Source organism: Lynx canadensis, chromosome B3 (assembly GCF_007474595.2).
Source record: "Lynx canadensis isolate LIC74 chromosome B3, mLynCan4.pri.v2, whole genome shotgun sequence".
NCBI classification, from domain to species: Eukaryota; Metazoa; Chordata; class Mammalia; order Carnivora; family Felidae; genus Lynx; species Lynx canadensis.
This window is the reverse complement of record NC_044308.2, coordinates 33,934,672-33,957,464: the sequence shown is the minus strand read 5'-3', so window position 1 is coordinate 33,957,464 and position 22,793 is coordinate 33,934,672. Positions and strand designations below refer to the sequence as shown.

The 22,793-nt window shown below is 42.1% G+C and overlaps 1 protein-coding gene across 1 annotated transcript in view; it reads left to right on the top strand.

The window, feature by feature from the left end:
* The window catches only part of THSD4 (thrombospondin type 1 domain containing 4), a 564,456-nt gene that overhangs the window by 460,519 nt on the left and 81,144 nt on the right, over nucleotides 1-22,793 (top strand). The window contains exon 8 of the mRNA XM_032593610.1: nucleotides 3,793-3,997. Coding sequence (XP_032449501.1) covers nucleotides 3,793-3,997 — 205 coding nt within the window. The remainder of the gene's footprint in view (nucleotides 1-3,792; nucleotides 3,998-22,793) is intronic.

Genomic DNA, 22,793 nt, shown 5'->3' with positions numbered 1-22,793 from the left:
ATATGTATTTCCACGAATTAGCTTACTGCAAACAAAAGCAAATTGGTGTTAGCTACTAATCATTTTAATAATAACGTTCTCCCACACTGTTGTGACAGCGTGATGATTAAGGCGCGTTGTGCTATCTGTCCGTGTCATCTAGCCAACCAGTGGAGGTTACCCTATCGGGTGTGTTTATTGAGCACACATAGAAACATCTGCTTCCCATTAGGGCATCAGAAGCTCCCCTATCTGCACGCCAGGCACCAGCCTGCCCTGCCGTGATGTACGGAGGCCTCCTCCCTGTGAACTCCACCACCAGATATGTCATCCAGATCGCTCATTTCCCTCAGGAAACTTCATTTAGGTTAATTTCGGCACACAACTGGGGGCAATTCTTGAGCAATTTCTTCTGTGACGGCTTGCAACGCGTAAAATCCTCCTACAACATGTTGCAAAACTCACTGGAAGAATACTAAGGGTATTTGTCCAGTTGTCCAGTTGTCTTTGTCACAGCAAGAAATGTCTCTTCTGAACTGCGGTACATGGTGAGAAAAAAACATGAAATAAAGGTAGATCAAGGAGCAGATGTTCATCCTGTCCATTTGCACGAGGTGCTGTTGGTGCGGTAAGGGTGAAGGGGCCCAGCAACATGCCTTACCTTTACGGTGAACGCTGGCCTTTCCTCAGCTCTTTGGATGTCTCTGACTCTCTCCAAATGAAGAAGAGAGTATCTGTGACTGAGAAGTAATAGAGAGCATTGTAGAAATAGGAGTGGGTCTGTGGTTATACGATGGTGGAATTTACTTCGAAGTGGATGGATTCCAGATGAAACCAGTATATGAGGACCGTAATTAACAAAACCCATGCTGCCAGGCACCTTCTTGTTTACCTGCTTAGGTCCTCCCAACATTGCCGTTGGGTAGACACCGTACCAACCCCAGCCACAGAAAAAGAACCAGAGGCTCAGAATGGCTAACTGGTGCATCCAAAGATCAGCGCTCCTAAGAGGCAGAGCCAACACAAAACCCGGGTCCACAGACTCCAGTGCCCTTTTTTTTTTTTTAAGCACCTAGTGATAGCACTTTGGTAGCGCCTCTGAGTTTGGAAACAGAGACCAGTGCATTAAGTCATCCCCATCAGAGACCAGCTGACCAGCTTCCTAAAGTGCGAGCCAGAATTCAGGCCCAATTCACTTGTGGGCATTGTCCCCTGAAAGACCCGGACGGTGGTGGAGATGTTTTCAGCGCTGAGCCCAGAAGGAAGTGACCATGAAGCCCTGAGGAAACAGGGTGTCACCTGTAGTTCTTGGCGTCTCTTGTGTGGCTACCCACTTCACCGAAGCCAACCTGTAGGCCATTTGGACGTCTGGCAGGAGAAAAGGTTACAACCTTCCCTCCCATGTCTAGATTCCTGCAGAGTGGCTGTGCTGCATAGGAAATCTGGCATGTGGGGGTGGCATTCATGGGACTGTGGAGAACACCTCAATATAATATCTGTTTCACAAGATAAAGTGGCATTTAGTCTGTGTCTGTGGTTGTCTGAAGCCCACTGTGGCTGTGTAATTTGTAATTTTCTTGTTGGTCCTCCCGCTCTAATTGGGCTGGGGGCTAAGGATTCATGTGATGTCTTTCCTTGTCTTTGGAGGCTCTCATTCATCCTTGAAATGTCCCCTACACCCCATTTAGAAGAGAGAGACGGGCTAGGCTGCCTGTTCTCCTCACTCTGGGACCCTCTCCACAACACCAAAGTTATCGTCTGAGAAACAAATCTGAGCATGGCCCTCCCTTTCTTGACACCCAGGGGTTGCTTGTTGATGCCTTCAGATAAAATTCTAATTCTTCCTCCTGGAAAACAAGATTCTTAAACCATTCAGCTGAATTCTCCAGCCTGATTTCATGCCTCCCAGCAACCCTACACTTGAGCCGTGTTGTTCTGTGAACATGCTTTCCTACCTCTGTGCCTTTGTATGATTCCCTTTACTGGAATCCCCCGTGAGGAGGAGCTCAGTCTGGGACAAACCGGGCCCAGGGATGGCAGAAATGGAAAGGGAGGAGAGTGAGATTTTGCTGGACAGGGCAAGGACTGTGTGCTGACCAACATTTCTATCCATTGTCCCCATCAGTGACAATCAGAGACATGTCCTTAATTTGGTTGGAATCTTGCTTTAGCAATGTGGCATTTTGCTTGTTTCTTTCTTTTTTTTTTTTTTTTCTCAAAGCAAAGGAGAACCCAAGGGGTCAGAGATGGAAATCATGCATGGAAAACATTTTCCTTATTTTTCTGCTAAAATGTGCATGGGGCAGGGACAAGAAATATTTGAGGGAGGAGAAATACACAGCAAACATGGCATTTTGAGAGGTTAATTGGATGTGGATGAACATATTGAGATGATGTTCTGTTATTGTCAGAAATAATGTTTTACAGAGAAGCTATTTGTGAAGAGAGACCAGTTATTATTGATGGACTAATGTGCACTCAGGAATATGGAAGTAATAATGCAGAGGTACAGTGTCTACAGAAAGATGTCAATCAAACGTGAGGTTGGAGGGGACAGCCTGAAAACCTTCTGATTTGACTCTGCATATAGGATTTGACCTGTAGGGCCCATATGAACAGACCCAGGGTTATTTCACAAAATCACAAGTGGATTTTGAATGGTTTGCCGACCACTTTGCCCCCCTGGGATGGGGTCTGATGATTGCTCTTTAGAATTCAAAGACCCAACACAAGCCTGTGATTCCGCAAACATGTGTCTCAAGTTTTAGAGTACCATTCTGATTTCAAGTACCGTTCCCTATCCCCATAACCCAGTGAATGAATCCTGTCATCACAGCGCTTCATTGTCCAGCTGTCGTCTGCTCACTTCCATCTGCCCGTAGAAATGTGACAGAATTCTTTGCTCCAACCACATGCCCACATCTTAGATGCAGGAAGCATGATCATGAGCCCCAGAAGTAGGAAAAGACTGTATAAAAGTAATGATCTTGCACTTTGTTCCAAGTGCAAAATAAAATGGCCCCAACAGAAACATGAACAGGGAGGGGAAAGATAAAGCACAAGAAATCTTTGAGTCATGGGAAGATCATCGTCTAGCTCGCTGGTGTCTCTGGCGTTTGCCTCCTTCCCCGCTTTCCCCCAGGAAAAATGCTCTGGGGGAGCCAAGCCAAATCCTGCTGCTCAACTCTTCAGAGCCACAGTGACCAGCAGAGACCCAGATCTCGACCAATTTGACCTAATGCCCTAAGACGCTAAGCCTGCGAGTACCACTTCTCAGGGTACTTTGCTAAGCATTTATACGGTCTGTCATTTAGAACACAAGACTTGGGGACAAACCCCAATTTTCGGTGCAATACTTATCATGGAGCCAAAGAACTTTGTATAGAAATCCCAGATGATCTCTCCCCTCTGAGTCCCATAGGGGGATGGATGTGCAGGACAACTTCACTGTCCAGCCAGTATAAATAAGTGACCGGCCCCCACACCCTCCCTGTTCCTTCTCTCTGCGTAATTTTCTCCTTATAATTTGCCACCACCAAGCGTACTGTTTGATTTGCTTGTCTTGTCTACTGTCTGGGGCCTTCACCCCGCCCCTAGAGTGTACATTTCATACATTTCTTGCCCAGAGTCGGTGCTTTGTGACTATCCATCGAGTGTGGGAAGAATGAACTTGCTCACCTGCAGGGGCTGAATGGGGGCAGGAGGGAGGTCGGTTGAGACCCAGTAATAGATCTTCCATCGCCCCCTCGCCCTGTCTCCCCTCGCACTCCTGTTACATGCTACAAGAGTCTTTTGTTTTCTACCTCTCCACAGAGCATTGGCTGTGACGACTACTTAGGCTCCGACAAAGTTGTGGACAAATGCGGGGTATGTGGAGGCGATAACACAGGCTGTCAGGTTGTGTCAGGCGTGTTCAAGCATGCCCTCACGAGCCTGGGCTACCACCGAGTTGTCGAGATTCCCCAAGGAGCCACCAAAATCAACATCACCGAGATGTACAAGAGCAACAACTATTTGGGTAAGCTTGGTCTTTTTCCAGAGGAAACCCTCTGTCACTACCAGATGATTCGTTCCTTCCCAGGATCGTGACACAGCAGTGTCCAGAGGTCCGTAGACACGTAGAAGGTGCCACTGGGGCACGCCAAAGCACCGCTTGGCCTCCCCCTTGAAATGAGAAGCGTGGGTGGAGAAAATTTTAAAAGTCCTTGCAAATAAATATTTAATACCTACACATTTAAGCCAGCCTTTGTTCCTTCCAAGAGCAACGTGGTTATGAAACAGGTGATGGGCTAAATGGTTTCTCTGAGGGGCGCCTGGGTGGCTCAGTCGGTTGAGCGTCCAACTTCAGCTCAGGTCACAGTCTCACGGTTCGTGAGTTCGAGCCCCGCGTCAGGCTCTGGGCTGATGGCTCAGAGCCTGGAGCCTGCTTCCGATTCTGTGTCTCCCTCTCTCTCTGCCCCTCCCCCATTCATTCTCTGTCTCTCTCTGTCTCAAAAATAAACATTAAAAAAAAATTTTTTTTAAATAAATAAATAAATGGTTTCTCTGAGATGGGGGAGGCTCTATAAAAAGCCAGGGTATGTGCCAGTCTTTGTTCTGTTGGGAGTTCAAGGTGGCCAGGGGCCATTGATGACCCTGTCTGGAGCTTCGTTCCCTACAAGTCTAAAGTAAAACCATTTTTTCTCTTCTTTCTGCTTCATCTGCCTGAGGCAGCAGGCTGTGTAGAGCATGTGTGTATCTTCTTAACAGCTGCAGTCATTTTGGTCAATGTCGTCAATATCAAGAAGCCGTTTTAACCCATTGTCCTGCTGAAAGTTAGATCTTTGTTGATACTTCCTCCTGGGTTTCTGGCTGATTGCATTTTACACAAAGCCAATCAGGCCATACAAATTAATTTTTACCAATTTTAGGTAAGCATGTGCAGATTAACCAACAAAATAACACAAGGAAAGCAATTCCTGAAAGTCATTTCATGAAGGCAATATTCATTTTCATTTTTTAATTATGTCTTTCACTTAAATGGCACAGACACTATGTGCCAGGCACCATTCTTAGTGTTTTGCCTCTACTAAATTATTGAACCCTCTCAACAACCCTAGGGATAGGAGCAGTTCCTATCCCCATTTTATAGATAAGGAAATGAGCACAGAGAAATTAGGTAACTTGCCAACATCACCCAGCAAGGATGAGGTAGAGCTGAGATTCGAACCCAGGCAGTCTATCTCCAAGCATAGCAGTCTATCAAGATATAATACCCATGAGCAGTTCTCAGAGTTCTTCTGGTACACCATTGGCCATGCAGCAGTCAGTGGTTGCAGCAGTTGAGAGAAGTGGTTAATTTTGCAAATTTCAAGTACCAAGAACACCCCCGAAGATAAATCCAGACCCAACAACTCCAAATGCCACAGCTCTTCTCTCTGCACCCAGGAAAATGCAACTGAAATTAGCTTCGCCTGGATTTATTGGCAGGAGGAGGAAGGAATGGCAGGTGAGACCCTGAGACAAGTCCAGTTAAAGTGGAGAGCTGACCCATTGGCTCTGGCAAGCCCAGGAGCCACCAAAGTGACAATAAGCCCAGTTTTCCCAATGAGTGGTTTGTGTGTTATTTTTAGTTGTGAGAAGATAGTCCTTGTGTGTGTTTACTCCTTTTTTTTTTTTTTTTTGAATGTTAGAACATCACATCTCCATAAACATCCCATCTTCTAGAGTGGAAAATGTTCTTCAGGGGATTAGTTGAAGCATCATTGGGTGCAAGTGCACCAGAAAACAATGCCACTTTTCACGAGCGTTGTGTTGTTTTTAGTAAATTCTCATTGCTCAAATTAGTCCTGTTCGGGAAACAGTTTTTAAGTTGTGCCCTCTGAAGAGAAAACCCTGGGTGAATATCCACTGGATGTCTGAATGGAAACTGCTCTCGGAGCCTCAGTGTTTGCATCTAGAGTATGGGAAGAAGAATCTTGACCTTGTAAGTTTTCAGGACAATTAATGGCGTAACAGATATGCAGAACCCTATCACTTACTAGCAACTGACCAATGTTCGTTCCCTTTCCTTTGTCTCCGAGACCTTTTTAGTACATCAGAGCTTCGTGGAATCAAAATTCCCTCTCCCCCTAAAAAAGGCTCAATGAAAGGGTGATGATTCAGAAAGTCAAATTCAACCTTGTATGCCCAGAGAGCAGTTGGGTGCATGAGAAATCCAGAGTCCTTTGCCAATATTATAGGATGGCATGTGGGCAAAGGAGGGAGAATGGAAACAGAAGAACAGGCCACAGAGAAAGGAGGTTCCAGAGGTGATGAATGGGACCTTCTGTCTGCAGCACTGAAACTACGTGCAATGCTTTTTTTTTCCTCCTTTTTTCTTACGTTTATTGACATGTAATTCATGTATCGTAAAATTCAACCTTTTAAAATGTACAGTGGTTCGGATGGTATTTGTCTGATCACAAGTATTCTCTTTAGCTATCCCACCTATCCTGCTAAATCTCCTATTCTGTCAGGCCTGTATAGTTTAAAAGTTAAATTGCATGGGATTGCCTGAGATTGTGTAGAAGCCATTGAACACAGGTGTCTCTCGCTATTTTTGAACTGTTCAACGACTGTGTTTTACATTACACATTTTCAAACACTTAAACGTTTTTTGAAGAGATATGTGGTGGGTTTCTCTACAATTTTCCAGGTAATGGTGAAGGTTTTGGTTTTTTTACTGTGTAATTCCTGGCTAGGAAAACTATTTTGTGTAAAAATGTGACTTGACGCACAAAATTGATTTGGCTGTCCATGTACAGCTGTTCTGTAGAATTGGCAATAGAGAGGGAAGGAATAGTTCAAATTTGTGTCATTGCTTTCAAACCATGCACAGATTTTCAAAGTTTTTCAGTTGCCCTGTTTCTCAGAATTACCTTTAGTTATTTGTGATGCAAATCAAACTTTTTCTTGTGAAACACTTGAAGTTTTTTAATGACTAACTCTCCAAACTTGATAGAAATGGAAAATAGCTTTCTATGAAAACAGAAGGACTTATATTATTACTGCTGGAAAAGATGGTCTTATCACCTCATTTTAAAAGGTTTTTAATTTTAAAACCCTTAATACGTAAGTGCCTTTTCTAGGCCAGTCGCTTAGTTAATGATAACAGTCGTGCTATATGTATGGTAAGTACCAGAGTCTCCAAGCATTTTGACGTACGTGGCCTTCTGATTTTTAAAATTGGGCATTCTTTACTTTGCTTGCTTCGAGAAAGATCTAGAATTACTGAAGAAGCAATGATAGAGTGAGGATGTGAAAATTGAAATTTAAAAATCAAAACTACATATGCGGAAGAAGGAGGCATACATCCCCCAAATCTTGGCTAATATGTAAATAGTAATGGTGCATTCAACCAGACGCTGAGTTTATGGCTGAATTTGGTGCTTTCAACCAGACACTGAGTTTGGTTTTTTCCATCAAGAACTGGACCCGCTAGGGGCACCCGGGTGGCTCAGTCAGTTGAGCATCCAACTTCAGCTCAGGTCATGATCTCATAGTCCATGAGTTCGAGCCCCACGTCGGGCTCTGCTCTGACAGCCTGGAGCTTGGAACCTGCTTCAGGTTCTGTGTCTCCCTCTCTCTATGTCCTCCCCTGCTCATTCTCTGTCTCTCTGTCTCTCTCTCTCTCAAAAATAAACATTAAAATAAATTAAAAAAAAAAAAAAAAGACCTGGTCCTGCTAGGATGCAGACTCCAAAGGCCGAGCTCTAGCCCTGGTCCTGCCATAACCCACAGGGGACAGACCCACCTGGAGCTGGGGCAACAGGCCAGCTCAGCACTTCGTGACGCCCACTATTTGTCTGGGCAAAGCTGGAGAAACCGTGACCTTTAATGATACACAGATTTCAGGAGATAGACCCTTTGTCTCATTTTAGATTGGAAACCAATGAATTTCTGCAGAACTGAGCTCCACTTTTATTTTTAAGTTTATTTATTTCTTTTGAGATAGAGAGAGGAGGGAGGGAGCGGCAGAGAGAGGGGGAGAGAGAATCCCAAGCAAGCACAAAGCCTGATGTGGGGCTCAGATTCTCAAACTGTGAGATCATGACCTGAGCTGAAACCAAGAGTCAGACACTTAACCAACTGAGCTACCCAGGCGTCCCAAGCTCCATTTTTTAGTGTTTATTTGAATTTGTCCACATGCTCCAAAATATATACTATTTGGTGCATTATAGATTCTTAGATGACAGATAGATATAGATAGATAGATAGATAGATAGATAATCTTTTTTTTTTTAATGGAAAAGGCTTTGGAATCCATAGATCTGCTAAAGGCAATCTATTGTGCTTTTGCATGAGAGTTATTCTGAACCCTGCTCTTTGGAAATAAAAAGTTAAACCTAATTTTATTAAAATGATTGACATCTTATATTACTTACCTCTTCCTTAGTAATAAGATGTTGTAAAACTATTCTACCTGAAATATCAAAGTTTGGCTAGTGCAGCTAGCTCAGCTTACTAATGTCATTATGTAACAGTTCAGAAATCAGACATAAAAGCATACCAAGCAAAATTGATTCTACAGGACATGTTCTACCTGCCAACATGCTACATGTCATAGAGCCTGAGACTTGGAAGAAATTTGTTAAAGGTCTGTAAGCTTTAAAAAATAAATTGGCAATACCTTTACTTTTAAGCATGTTTTCTTAAAAGTTTTAAACAATAATAATAATCACCAGCATTTAAAACATCAAGTATCATAGATCGTCTGTAGGTTGCAAACCTTTCATTTATTAGCTGAGCTGCTCTCTATATGGGAAAGGTTGGAGTATTTCAATAACAGAATGTCTTACATCCGTATGATAGTTAATCCCAAAGATCTGTCACATGCATTGTAAAAATTTTGAACAATACAGATGATATAGAGCAAAAAGATGAGATTCCTTCTTTGTGCCAACCCCATACTGGGTCCGCTGCCTTCAGGTGTTAATTAAGACACATACCTGACCACCCCTACCAGCTCTGTGTGTATCAGTCCTTTGTGGAAGTACAAAAAAAATATATCTTCTAAAAGTGGTGTTATTATGCATACTTTCTGCAATTTGCTTTTTTATTTTAGTATTATTTCATGATACCTTTTCATATTACTACATAAAGCTAATTCATTATTTTCTGAGTGCAGAGTATTCCATACAACAGATGTAACGTAATCTAGTTCAGCAGTTCCCTATTGAGGGATGTTTAAATTGTCTCATTTTCTAATATTGCAAATAATACATTTGATTTGTGGTTCAAGATGGCAGACTGAGTACATGAGGGTTCTTTTGCCCCCTTCCTCCCAAGATTCCATCAAAATGATACGAAAGGAATAAGACAGGATATAACCTACAACCACCAAGAAAAGAAGAGGGGGGGCATCTGTGAAACGATTTTAACAAATTTCTGGAACACATTTCTGAAAGCAGATGGAAGAATGTTCTCTAATAGAGCAGAGGAAATCATAGCCTTGGTAGCTGAGGGGATAATAATGAGGAGGGGCCAGCCCGTATGCAGAGCCCAGCAGCCTCTGGGTCTGGGGGCAGTGGATAAAATGGAGGGTGGGAGAAGAGAATGGAACTGAAAAATGGAGGAATATATGAACGGGCACCCCACCCCCACCCCCCGGCACGCACATTCAGAATGCTGGCCTCAACCTCCTCATCCAAAAGCTGATGGGAACTAGAACGTGGCTGTGAGGATTGGTGCCCCCAAGACCTCAGTAACCATTGTGGAATTGGAGGAAGAAGCAACTGAATGACCGGTGCCCCATTCTTTTCACCCTCTAAAATTTGGCCTGTTGACAAGCTCTGCCAATGTGTACAGAATTCTCAAGCAGCCTTCCCATTGCTTTCATCTTAAACATCAATAGACAATAACATAAGTGGACAACCAAGGATCAGTAGACATTTTTTTAAGCCTATACCATGAAAGAAAAGCCGAGATATATAACTTAAAAGTTGTTTCTAGAAGAAAAAGAGCAAACTCTTGGAGAAGAAAACTTAAATAAAGGTCTTCTTACAAGTAATGCTTCCATGAATATCCTAATAGGTATATCCTTTCATACTTATGTAAATATTTCTGTAGGATAGATTCCTAGAAATAGAATTTGTAGGTCAAATGGAATGCACACTGAGAGAGAAAGTAAGATTCCTCTACAAAGTGGTTGTACCAATTTGTACCCCCACCAAAAGTGCCTTTCTCCAAACCTGGACCAACACAAAATATTGTGAATGTACTTATTAACTCTTACTATATCTTTTTTATTTGCATTTTCCTGACCACTCATTTTTATTGTGATTTGTACTCCTATGAATATTCTATTTTTAAATTGTGTTTGTGGTTTTCTTACTGGTTTTAAAATTTTTTTTTTCAACGTTTATTTATTTTTGGGACAGAGAGAGACAGAGCATGAACGGGGGAGGGGCAGAGAGAGAGGGAGACACAGAATCGGAAACAGGCTCCAGGCTCTGAGCCATCAGCCCAGAGCCCGACGCGGGGCTCGAACTCCCGGACCGCGAGATCGTGACCTGGCTGAAGTCGGACGCCCAACCGACTGCGCCACCCAGGCGCCCCATCTTACTGGTTTTAAGAACTCATATAAGTTATGGATAGTACCCATCTTCTGCTCATATACATATTAGTATTTACCTTGTGTTTCAACTGTGCTTATCGTATCTATTCTTCTGTGGAGAAAAATTTTAATCTTTTTTTTGTCAAACATGTCAATCATTTTTTTTTATGGCTTGTGGGGTTTGTTTTACTTAGGAAGACTTGGCCACCTCCCACATTATAAAATTAGTCTCTAGTATTTTCTTCTATTATTTTTATACTCATTTTGTATATTTAAATACTGATTTGTGAAAATTAATTTTTGTGTGTGGTGTGAGGTAGGGTTGTCACAATGCTATTTATTAAATTTTCCCCACTCATTTGAAATGCCACCTCTACCATATATTAAATTCAAATATATGTAGGTATTCTTGTGGGTTCTTGATTCAAGTCCACTGATCTATTTGTCTCTTTCTGTTTTGGTACCATATCGTTTTCATTACTGTAGTTTTAGGTTTCATTCTTTTGTAGGTCAACTTTCTTCTCCCTCTCTAATTCCCTACCCAAACACTTTGCTCTTTTCCTAAATTTCCTTGAGTATTTTTGTACATTTTTTCTACATATACTTCAAAATTGTCAAAATCCATAAACCTTCTGCTTCTCAAGCGAGATTGCAATGAATTTATGGATTAATTTGAAGAATAAAAGAAATGGCTTCATAACATTGACTTTTTTTTTAATGTTTGTTTATTTGTAAGAGAGACAGAGAGACAGAGCTTGAGCGGGGGAGGAGCAGAGAGAGAGGGAGACTCAGAATCCGAAGCAGGCTCCAGGCTCTGAGCTGTCAACACAGAGCCCCACGTGGGGCTCAAACCCACAAACTGCGAAATTATACCCTGAGCCGAAGTCAGATGTTTAACCGACTAAGCCACCCAGGCGCCCCTAACGTTGACTCTTTTGAGTCAGGAGTATAGCATATCTTCCCATTTTGTGTTCTTTCATAAAATTTCTTTATCTAGAGTTTGCATAGGTTTTATTAGGTTTATTCCTAGGTATTTTATAGTTTTTGCTAATATAGTATAAGATCTTTCCACTGTATTTCTAGTTAGTCATGCCAGCATGTATCAAATCATGTATTTATTTTCTACCTGGACATCTTGCTAGACTCCTTTAACAATTCTAATAGTTTTTCACTTATTTAACATGGATTTTTCTAGGTGGAAAATCTTGACATCTATAGATAATAATAATAATGTTATCTTCTAATGCATATTCTACCTCTTATTATTCTCTTGTCTTGTGGTACTTAACAGCTTAAACCTCTAAAAAATTTTGGACTAATCCAGAAGTTTGGAATAATAATGTCAGTGGGTTGTTTTTTTTTTTTGTCTTGTTCCAACATTGGGAATGCTTCTAATAGACGTTTGCAGAGTTCTCTGATATGTAACTTTTATCAGAGTAAGGAGTTTTCTTTCTGTAACCAGCTTTTAACAATTTTTATTAGAACCTGCTCTTGTTTTTTCTTTTCCCCAGTGTCTGATTATTCTTATTTCTCAATTTATATTTATGAAGTTCGTGGATATTTTCTTATTAAGTGGATTTCCTCCAGTTACTGCAGTGGCTCCCCCAAATTCACTTATTGAAATCCTAACCCCCAAGGTGGGGGTTTTAGGAGATGTGGCCTTTGGGTGGTGAGTAGGTCATGAGAGCAAAGCCCTCATGAATGGGATTAGCATCCTTATAAAAGAGGCCCCAGAGAGATCCCTGACCCCTTCTGCCATGAGAGGTTATAGGGAAAAGACAGCCATCTAGGAAGCAGAATCCTTTGTCTTACACTTCCTAGCCTCCAGAGCTGTGAGAAGTAAATGTCTGTTGTTTACAGCTGGTCTGTGGTATTTTGTTATAGCAGCTCCAGTGGACTAAGTGACTTAAATCTGTCTCTACAACAGGCCGTTCCTTCAAATGGAGCAGACGCACTCTGGTGTCAGCGTGCTGTCTGACAGGCCTCCTCTGAGTGTGTATCGGCAGGGGGCAGACAAGGAGTAGACAGACAACCAATGTCTCTTGGAGATGTGCAAGGATTCAATAGGATAATAAACATGAACCATCTACCTTTAACCTACCTTATACCAAGTCTCAAGTTTTCCTTATAATGGCTCAACAGGAAACAGCCTTCTCTTCCACGCCACTGCTAGAGGCTTCCAGGATTATCCAAGCTCGAGTATAACATTTTGTATCTTTCTTCTTAGACATCCAAAGCCTACCTGATCTCACTTGATTGCTCTAGCTGTGTCCCCATGGCTTCTGTGTCCCTGTCTCTCTGGTTCCTTTTCCCCACAGAGCAAAGAGGGAAACGAATGGATGTGTGTGTTCCGTCTCTCCCCTGTGCTGACCTCATTCTAACCAGAAAATGGCTTCTCTGATGTCCACATCTGTAACCATGGGCTTACCCCTCCCGCCCCGGACTACATCCTGCGCTCTGAGTGCATTTTTCTGCTCTGCTCCTGTCCACTTTCCGGTTCTTGGCTTTGTCTTCCATGTATAGCCCACCACTGCCCACTGAAACTGCCCTTTGCAGAGCCACCATTCCACCTGGGATGCTCCTGGACAAGTTCCTTAACCTTTCGGAGATTCCCTTTACTCACAGGTTAATTAGGAAAACAATTGTAGTTTCATGGAGCTGTTGACTTTAAGTGAGATGTAGGTAAAACACCTACCATCTTAAAGGTATTCAAAAACTATTTGTTCCCTAATCTTTCTAGATCAGTGGTTCTCATCCTGGATGCACACTGGAATCCTAGGAGGTATGCTGTCTGAGGCCTATTTGAAATATGCCAATGGCTGGCTCTTACCTCCCAATTTAATTGGCCTGGGGCACAGCTTGGGTATCAGAATTTTTAAGTTCCCTAGGTGATTCCCATGTCCTTGCAGGCTAAAAGACCTGTTCTGTGTTACACTGGATCTCAACTAGGAGCTGTTTTGTTCCCCCAATCCAAAGAGAGGCCAGAGGTGCTGCTGAACATCCTACAATGCACAGGACAGCCCCTACACAAAGAACTGTCCAGCCCCGAATGTCAGTGGTGCTGAGAGGAGAACCCCTGGCCTGTGTGCTCACTCAGATCCCTTTGGGGCTAAAGTTTCATGGGTCAGTTATTTAAGAATGATGTCTAAATAATAATAATAAATGTCAAAGGTGCTACTGGGATGACAATTCTACCTACCAGTAAGTTTGCATTGATCAACTCACTATGAATTCTTAGTTTCCAATCTAAGCCCCTTCCTTCCATCTCCCTTCAATATTTCACCCAGTCTGTTGGCCATGGGCCCCTGAGTTGCATGCAACCCCAGCAACAGAAATCCCGGCTTAGAGCACCTTCCTGCGGGCTGTCTTTCCGGCATTCAGAACCCTTGCTTGCTTTCTTAATACATGGCAAAAGAATAAAAGACCGAGAAAAGGAACAGCAAAGAGTTAGATTTTTCCTGAAGTCCCGTAAGACCGTGATTGTATCTCCAGTTTGGCACTTGCCGTGTTTTACCGTAATTTATGCATGTGTTCTCCCCAGTTAGGCTGTGTACTCTTTGAAGACATTCCAGCCTTAGACATTCCTTCTCTCAAGTACCCTTTGTGTGCTTACAGCCGTGCTGAGTGGTGACATACAGAAATCAAGGTTCTCCTGAGACTACACATGTGCTGTGCAGCCTGTTTCAGGGGCCTGTGCTCAGACACCGTTAGCCTACCTTCATCACGAGACCTCCTTCGTGGCACTTGAGTCCTATGTTTCGCTCCTAGGCTGTTGGAATCCTGGGGCCACCTTCTTTGTGTCACACAGCACTTACACAACTGGAGAAGGGGGGGTGGGGTGTTGTATCAGCACCTGCATTTATAGCTGAGGACGCTGAGCCCAGCGTGGTTGAGGGACCTGCCGAGGTGAACAATTTATGAGTGGCTGAGTCAGGCATTGTCCCTGCTCGTGGCCGTTGGCAAGAAAAATGTGGCCAGGGGATGAGACGTAGGGGAGAAACTGTGCCTTCTCCCTTCCCCCCAGCAGTAGAAGAAAGATATATTCAAACTCCATACAGCCTTTTTGTCCCCTTCACAGTGTTCCGTGCCTCCCCCCACTACTACCTCCTGCTTGATGAAAGTCATCAGGCCTGCCCTCACCAAGAGCCCACGGGCTAGGTTGCCATAGTTATGCCTTAGTCACTAGACTTTCACCATCTGCCTCAGCAGAGCTCTTCTGAAACCAGCATCTAAAAGAACAGCCACCTCTTAAAAAGAGTAGAATATTTTGGAGACATGAAACATCCTGGTTTTCTTTCTTCTTTTTAAATTGTAGTAAAGCATATGTAACATACAACTTTTCGCTTTAATGATTTTTAAACATTTAATTGGGCGACGTTGAATACATTCATGCTACTGTGCAACTATCACCACTATCCATTTCCAGAACTGTTTCATCATCCCAAAAGCTGTACCTAAGAAACCATAATGCCCCATTCCCCCCTATCCTAAATCCCTGGTAACCTCTCCTCTCCTTTCTGTCTCATGAATTTGCCTATTCTAGGCACCTCATACAAGTGGCATCATACAATAATTGTCCTTCTGTGTCTGGATTATTTCTCTTAGCATAAGGTTCTCAAGGTCCATCCATGTTGGATGGCGTCAGAAACTTGTACCTTTTATGTATAATATCACATTTTGTTTATCCACTCATCTGTTCATGGATGGTTGGGTTATTCCCGCCTTTTGGCTATTGTGTACAGGTAACTGTGTGAGTCCCTGCTGTCAGTTCTTTGGGGTATATACCCCGGAGCGGAATTGCTGGGTTGTATGATAATTCTGTGTTTAACTTTTGAGGAACTTCCAGACTGCTTTCCACAGTGACAGCACCATTTTCTGTCCCCACCAGCCATGCACACGGGTTCCAGCTTCTCCACATCCTTGCCAACACATCAAGCGTGTCTTTAAGAGTATTTAAGCAGATGGTAAGACATGCCTCTGTGGTCTGCGTTCAGGCATAAGAACAAGATGCTGAGACGGGCTTGTGACCCTCCTCAGTTACCTTCTGCACGTAATGGCAGCCCCGGGAGACGGTCAGACGGCAAACACCATGTCATGGTCGTTAGTGACGGCATGAAAAGGCTGTCACCGAGTGTTTGATTTTTGTTATTTGGACTCAGCTCTGACCTTTTCTTCAGCAGCAAGCATTTATGATTCCTGTCCAAAACCAAATCTTTGCAAACAAAGATCCTGTGCAATCTTGCTGTGATTTGGGAAGACGCTGTTGTTGGTTTTAGCCCTCCTGGACTTCGTTTTGCCTCACACCCTTCCACCTGGCGTCTGACAGCTCACATCCGTTTGATTTCGAAAGGCTCTGATGTCCTTGTGTCTGTTTACGTGGACTTTCTTTTCACTTCTGCAGTCACTCTGCCTTGAAAAGCTTTCAGATACGGTGGAATAAGATGAAATCAACTGCCCCTTATGCTCATTATTGTTTCTCATCTTCTGCTTTTTAGGTAACACCTAGTTGCCTGAAAATGTAAGCATGAGTGTGCCTGTTTGTACTTAGATTTGCCTTTTGTTTTATGGGGAATAGTTAAGCTGTGATTGGGTTTTTTTTTTTTCCTTCTAATTGCATCATCTGTCGCAGACATATGTGGAGCACCCACACCTGCTTTTCTGTACCTAATGGGATGCTTTCCTCAAATGCAGGAAACAGCTGCTGAGTGGGGGCTGGGTCTTGGATTTTTATGGAAGTGATTTGACAGCCCTGTCCCTGTAGGGAGAATAGGATTCTCTCCCAGCCCACTCTGGGCAGCAACACCTCTGGAGAAGATCGTCTGCAGGGCTGTTAATCGCTCCCAGGTCTCTTACCTAGATTGGGGCAATAACTCAGAACCCATTGTCTGTGAGTCTGGCGTGGATAATGTCGTCCCAAATCTCCCCATTCCCTAACCCACTTGGAAGTGCCGCTAAGCCTTCCCTCTCTGAATCAAAGTCTGGCTTTCTGCCGTGTGTTAGATCGCTGAGCCTCCACGTTAGGGAATTAATACAAGATAAGGAAGACATATCTAACGTTTTAAACAACCTTTATTCAATATATGACTCAAAGTGAAGCGATAGCTGAGAAAAACAGTAACCTTGAGGCTTTCTTACCCAGGAGCTCCAGGCCACCCATCCTGGCCGCTCCAGGTTCATACCATCTTTTGGAATGTCCCTTATCTTCTCTTGAGCGTTAGAGCTTCGGAAATGGGAAATCTGCCTTCCGGGACCATCCCCTCCTCTCTCCGGTTCAGGAGAAGCTGAACATCTTTTTTCCCTTTTGTCACTAAGCACATCTCCAGTGAGAGCTGCTCTTCCTTTTGCTAACAAATCCCTGAAGGGGTGTGCTTTGAAGGCAAGCCTCTTTCCTCCTTCCCCTCTGGGTTGCCCCTACTACCTCTCCTCCAGCTGTTTCAACCAGGCATCAACAGCTCTTAGAAGAACTTTCCACCTCTCCTAATCCTGCTCTACCCTTTTCCCAAGCCAGACACTTGGATTCAAAATCATATAAAGGCCAGTATGAAAAAGATCTCCTGCTTCTGTCTGAGTTCTAAGTCAATATTCATGTCCTTCCTCGGAAAAGAAACTTTCACATAGGCCCCCCAGCCTCCCACCCCATCCTCTTTTGTGGCCTGGCAGTCACACTTATATTTATTGTGCTTTGGGAGCCTAATTTACTGATCTCCTCAATCAGTAAAACTAGTAGTTATATAATCTGATTAGGTCAAACACTGCTCTTTATCTGACTCAATACTCATGCAAAATAGTTAAAACATTTCAGCAAATATCTATAAGCACCTACTGTGTGCAGTGCACTGCAGAGCCATAAAGTTGAACGGTGCACGGCCCCTGCCCCACAGGCATTTGTAAGCCATTTGAGAATCCTTTGATGATTTTGGTAAGAGACCCAGCAGTGTGGGAGTACAAAGGATGGAGAAATCACTTCTAACAGTATACTCTGAGGAGCATGAGGAGGTGGTGTTTAAACTGGGCTTTTAGAGCAGGGGTTTGCAACCTGCTTTTAGAAAGAGCCACCTAGTAAATATTCTAGGCTTCACGGGCCATTTGGTCATGACTGCGTCTACTCTGCTGTCCTAGTGAAGAAAGCACCATGGGCAGTATGTGAATGAATGGTTGTGGCTGTGCTCCAGTGAAACTTGATTTACAAAAAAAAGGCAATCACCAAGTTCGACCCCCATGCCGTAGTTGGCCAACCCCTGTTTTATAGGATGGATAAGATTTTATCAGAAAAAAATAGGAGAAAGAATATTCCAGTCCAAAGGAGCCACATGAGCCACAGAGAAGGAGGAAATGTGAGGCATGTCTGAACATGGCATCTTATAAGAAAGTGAGGGCAGCCTTGACTTTTGAGGCTACAGATAGCTATAGGTTAAGGCTATGGAAGACCTTTCATTCCAAACTCCATCCTTCGGATGGATCTTTGGGCAGTAGTCAGCCACTGAAGATGCTGGACAGGAGGAATGTTGCAACAGGATCATACCTCTGCTCTAAAGACAGCAGTAGGGAAGGAGAAGAATTGCAGAACGACTGTTCTAGAAAGGCCAGGTCTATACCAAGAGTCTGATGACAGGAAAAGATGGATAAACAAAGATATCAGTATATCAGTGGGCTCGGTGATTCCAAACTGAGCCTTGCTTAAAAACCAGAATTTAAGTACGTTTCTTTAATCCCAGAGTGTAGGCTAAGCATCTTATATATCTTATTAAACATACAGCACATCAAAGTATTGCTGGATCACAGAATGATAAAGTACACTTGGCATTTTGAGCTGCTCTGAAGCAAATGAAAGTAGAGGAGACAGAGGAGTTACTTTCAGGAGTTGGAAATGTAAGTGACCAATCCGATTTTAAAAGACAAAGGTTGGGGGTGGGTAGATAATATGCAAATGAGTTGTATTTGAGAGAAGCTAAGTTTCTTCCCTCTTCTCTGATACAGCATTCTGGAAACCTAGCTCAGTCTCATTGTCCTTGTTGGTGAGTTCTGGGGACACCAGAGCTCAGTGGTCATCTCGACCTTCACCTGTGGCAATGACCTAATCCCCATAGCAATTTCTCATCTGGCAGCAGAGAGCCTACCCCCGTCCTTCATCAATGCTTTGTTTAAATTGAATTTTCAATGATCCCCAACACATCCTATGTCTAATGAGCTCCCAGAATTGCTGGGAAGACCAATATCAGCCCTTAAGGTAACTTTTTATTAATATGGTAGAAATTTGTACATCAAAGAAAAAGGATCTAATCCATAGACTTAAGTTTTCTTCTAAATAAATACTCCACGTTGCGGTTAGCCTCTTCTTTACTTACAACTAACCTGGAATTTTAAGAAAAATCAGTAGTCAGCAGTTTCACTGGCAAAAGTGCCCAGCATACATTCTCAAAATCTCAAACAATTCAACAGAAGCAGGATTGTGTAAGTTGTACAATGTAACTTTCTGGTTCTGTGGCCTCCAGTCAATTACTTGACCTCTCCATATATTATTTTCTTTATCTATAAAATGAACTGACAATAATACTTATAGGGTCGTTGAGAGGGTTAAATAAGATACTACTGGTAAAGCACTTAGCACGGTGACTGGCACGAAAAACTTAATGAGTATTATTATTATTATTATTATACTAATTAGTATACTTATTAGTAATAAGTATTATTATTACTATTTTTATGGTTGTTACCATTACATAGACTAGTCCAGGATTGCACGGTTATAGAGCCACATATTTGTGCTTTGAGGTTTTGTCTGGACAATAAATACCTTTACAAAAGCAAAAGACTTTTTTCTAACCATATCAAGCCAGTAGGAAAATCAAAGTTTTATAGCACATGCTTTTATAACTGATAGTGAACTAAAACTAGTGAAGAGGTGTTTGAGTTGTATCCAGTCACTGGGGTGTCCCCTAACTCGACCCACTGGCTTGAGGTGTTCCCAAGATGTTCGTAGACGCAGTCAGAAGTTGATCAATGCTCATATATAAGGTCTGGGCAAAGAACAAGGAATGGGCTTTTAGACAGTCTACTTTTAATGTGAATACTAACTTTCTGTTCTGTAATGCATCGGATTCTTTAAAATGTTCAGCTGACAGCGCACCTTGATGGCTCAGTCGGTTAAGTGTCTGAGTCTGGCTCAGGTCATGATTTCATGGTTTGTGGGTTCAAGCCCCACAGTGGGCTCTGTGCTGACAGTATGGAGCCTGCTTGGGAGTCTCTCTTTCTCTCAATCTCTCTCTCTCTCTCTCTCTCTGCCCCTCCTCCACTCTTTCTCTCTCAAAATAAATACATAAACTTTAAAAAATATATATGTTAAAGGGGCGCCTGGGTGGCTCAGTCGGTTAAGCATCTGACTCCGGCTCAGGTAATGATCTCACAGTTTGTGAGTTCCAGCCCCACGTCAGGCTCTGTATCGACAGCTCGGCGCCTGGAGCCTGCTTCGGATTCTGTGTCTCCTGCTCTCTCTGTCCCTCCCCTGCTCATGCTGTGTGTCTCTCTCTCAAAAATAAAAGTAAACATTAACAATAATTTTTAAGTGTATTAAAAAAATAAAATGTCCAGCTGCATCTCAGAGACCCACAGAACAATTTCTGCTGTGAATGTGTGAGAGCCAAAGACACAGACCCTCAAGGTTGCTCAGCCTAGGGACAGACCATGATACAGATGGCTCCTGGACAGGATGGAGACCTTTCAACCTAAGGTCTTTATCGGTCTCCTTAATTGATTACAGTGAAATAAGTTTAACTTATCATCATAGAACTTTATCTCCTCTTCTGAAAGCATGAGTGAAAAAGGAATGCTTGTTTAAGTGCAGAAAACCTAATATCTGACCAGAGCAATCAACTGGCATAACACTTACTCATTTCACTTACTTCGAAAAAATAAGCTTTTTGTTGACGAATAAAGTATAACACATAGAGAAAAGCCCTTGGTCCAAAATTGTACAGCTTTGCTGAATTTTCACGAAGTGAACGGTCCTCCCATAACTAATACCCAGATCAAGAAATAGGACTTTGTTGACATTCCAGGGGCCCCTTAGAGTCACCTCTCAATCACTAATCTGCCCCACCCCCAAAAGGAACCACTACCCTGGTAACACCATAGATTAGTTTTGCCTGTTTCTAAAAAAACCTTATATAAATGGTATATAACACTACGTACACTCTTTTGTACGTGGCTTTATTTAGGGTGGGGGGATTGCGGAACATTGTTACGAGTATAGCATAAAATGAGAATAAAGATTTGCCCCTGATATTGATCCAATTTTCTAACCTCATTTGAATAGTTTGTTTATTTAACACTGGAAAGTTAGAATGTGCTAGGTCCTCATATTTATCCTAGATCAATTCTGTAACTGTTCTGTTCCATTTATCTGTCATGTAATTTCTACGCCACATTTTGACCATTGCAGTCTTAAGATGTGCTTTAATATTTGGCAGGGCAAGTTACCCTTTTTTGCTTCTTTCTAATAATGTTTTAGACAACCTAGCAGGTTTCTATTCCAGGTCAATTTTGGAACCATCTCGTCACATTCAAGGGGAAAAAAATCCTATTAGCGTTTTCAGGTGAGATTGTGTTAAATCCACTGGGTAAGCACATATTGAGCACTTGCTGTCTGCCCGGCTCTGCTCCAGGCACTGATAACACCACAGAGAACAAAGGCACACTCACCTTTGTTGATTTACATTCTAGTCGGGGAGACTGAAGTCAAGAGAACAAAAAGATAATTTCGGGTGGGGATTTGTGCTGTCAAGAAAATAAAACTGGGACAAAGGTGAACACGAGACCGGCTGGAGAAGCAGGGTGCTACTCGAGTTAGGTGGTCAGAGAAGGTCTCTCACACTGAAATTGGCACCTACAGAATGCTGGAAGATCTGTAAATCTATAAATTTGAGATCTATAAATCAGTTTGGGAGGACTAGTTAAACATTAAATAGTTAAAATCATTAAAACATCCAGGCCAGGAACATAGCATTTATTTCCACTTATTCAAATACTTTATATCTGCCAGTAAAATTTTGATGTTTTTCATGTAGAGTTTCTGTATTAGTTGTGAAGATTGGTCTTAAGTATTTACTTGTATTTTGTTGTGGGATGATGATGATAATGATGATGATGATGGAGACTGAAATACGTTTCTAGTTTATTTTCAAAATTATTATCCGTCTCCAGAAAAGTTACAGATTTCTTACATTTATCACTCTCTGGCCACTTCGTTGAACTTTTATTAATTCTGAGTATTAGCGATTGATTCTCATGATTTTCTAATGATATAATCATATCATGTAGAAATAATGGTAATGTTGCCTCTTTTCTTCCTATAGTCATGCCTCTGATTTCTTTTTCGTGATACATTACCAAAAGTTTACCCACACTTTTAAAACTATTTTAAATGAGTGATAGCAGACATCTTTAATCTTCCTCTGATTTTATTGTGAATACCTCTCATTTTCACTATCAAGAAAGATAGATGTGTGTTCAATAAATATTTTGAGTGTCTTTATGATTACACGCTTATTATTGGATTAAGAAAGTCTGTTTCTAATTTGGTAAATGTTTTTACCAGGGTGACTTTTAAATATCATTTTGGCATCTATTTAAATTATTTTTTCCTAAAAATTTCCGATATTAAATCATCCTTACATTCCTGGAATACAGCCTTCCAAGACAACCTGCTTCGTCTTGCTCAGTGGTTCTTTTAATGTTTTGTTGAATTCAGTGTGCTGGTACCTTACTTAGGATTTTTTAAATCGTTATTCATCACTGAGATTGGCCTGTTGCTTTCTTTTGTACTACGTCTCTGAAGCTTAGGTTAGGTTAGCTTTCCAATTTTTACATGCTCTGGAAAAGTTTATATCATTACCTAGTCCTTTAGATTTTGATGGAAACTCACCAATAAAAAACATCTGGCCCTAGAATCTTTTTGGAAGAAATTATTTTTGGTAACTTTAAAAAATTCTTCTGTGGTTACTAGTCTGTCATGTTTTCTTGTTCATCTTAAGTCAGTTTGATAATTTTTTTAATGTATCTTTTTTCATGGAGAGTTTCAAATGTCATAGTATAGAATTACATGTAAAATTCACTTATAATTTAAATGTCCTGATGCTTTGTTTTATTTTAGTTGTAATGTCATCTGTTTCAGTTTTATTGCTTTTTTCAAAGTTGCTTATTAAAAAGGTACAGGGGCACCTGGGTGGCTCAGTCAGTTAAG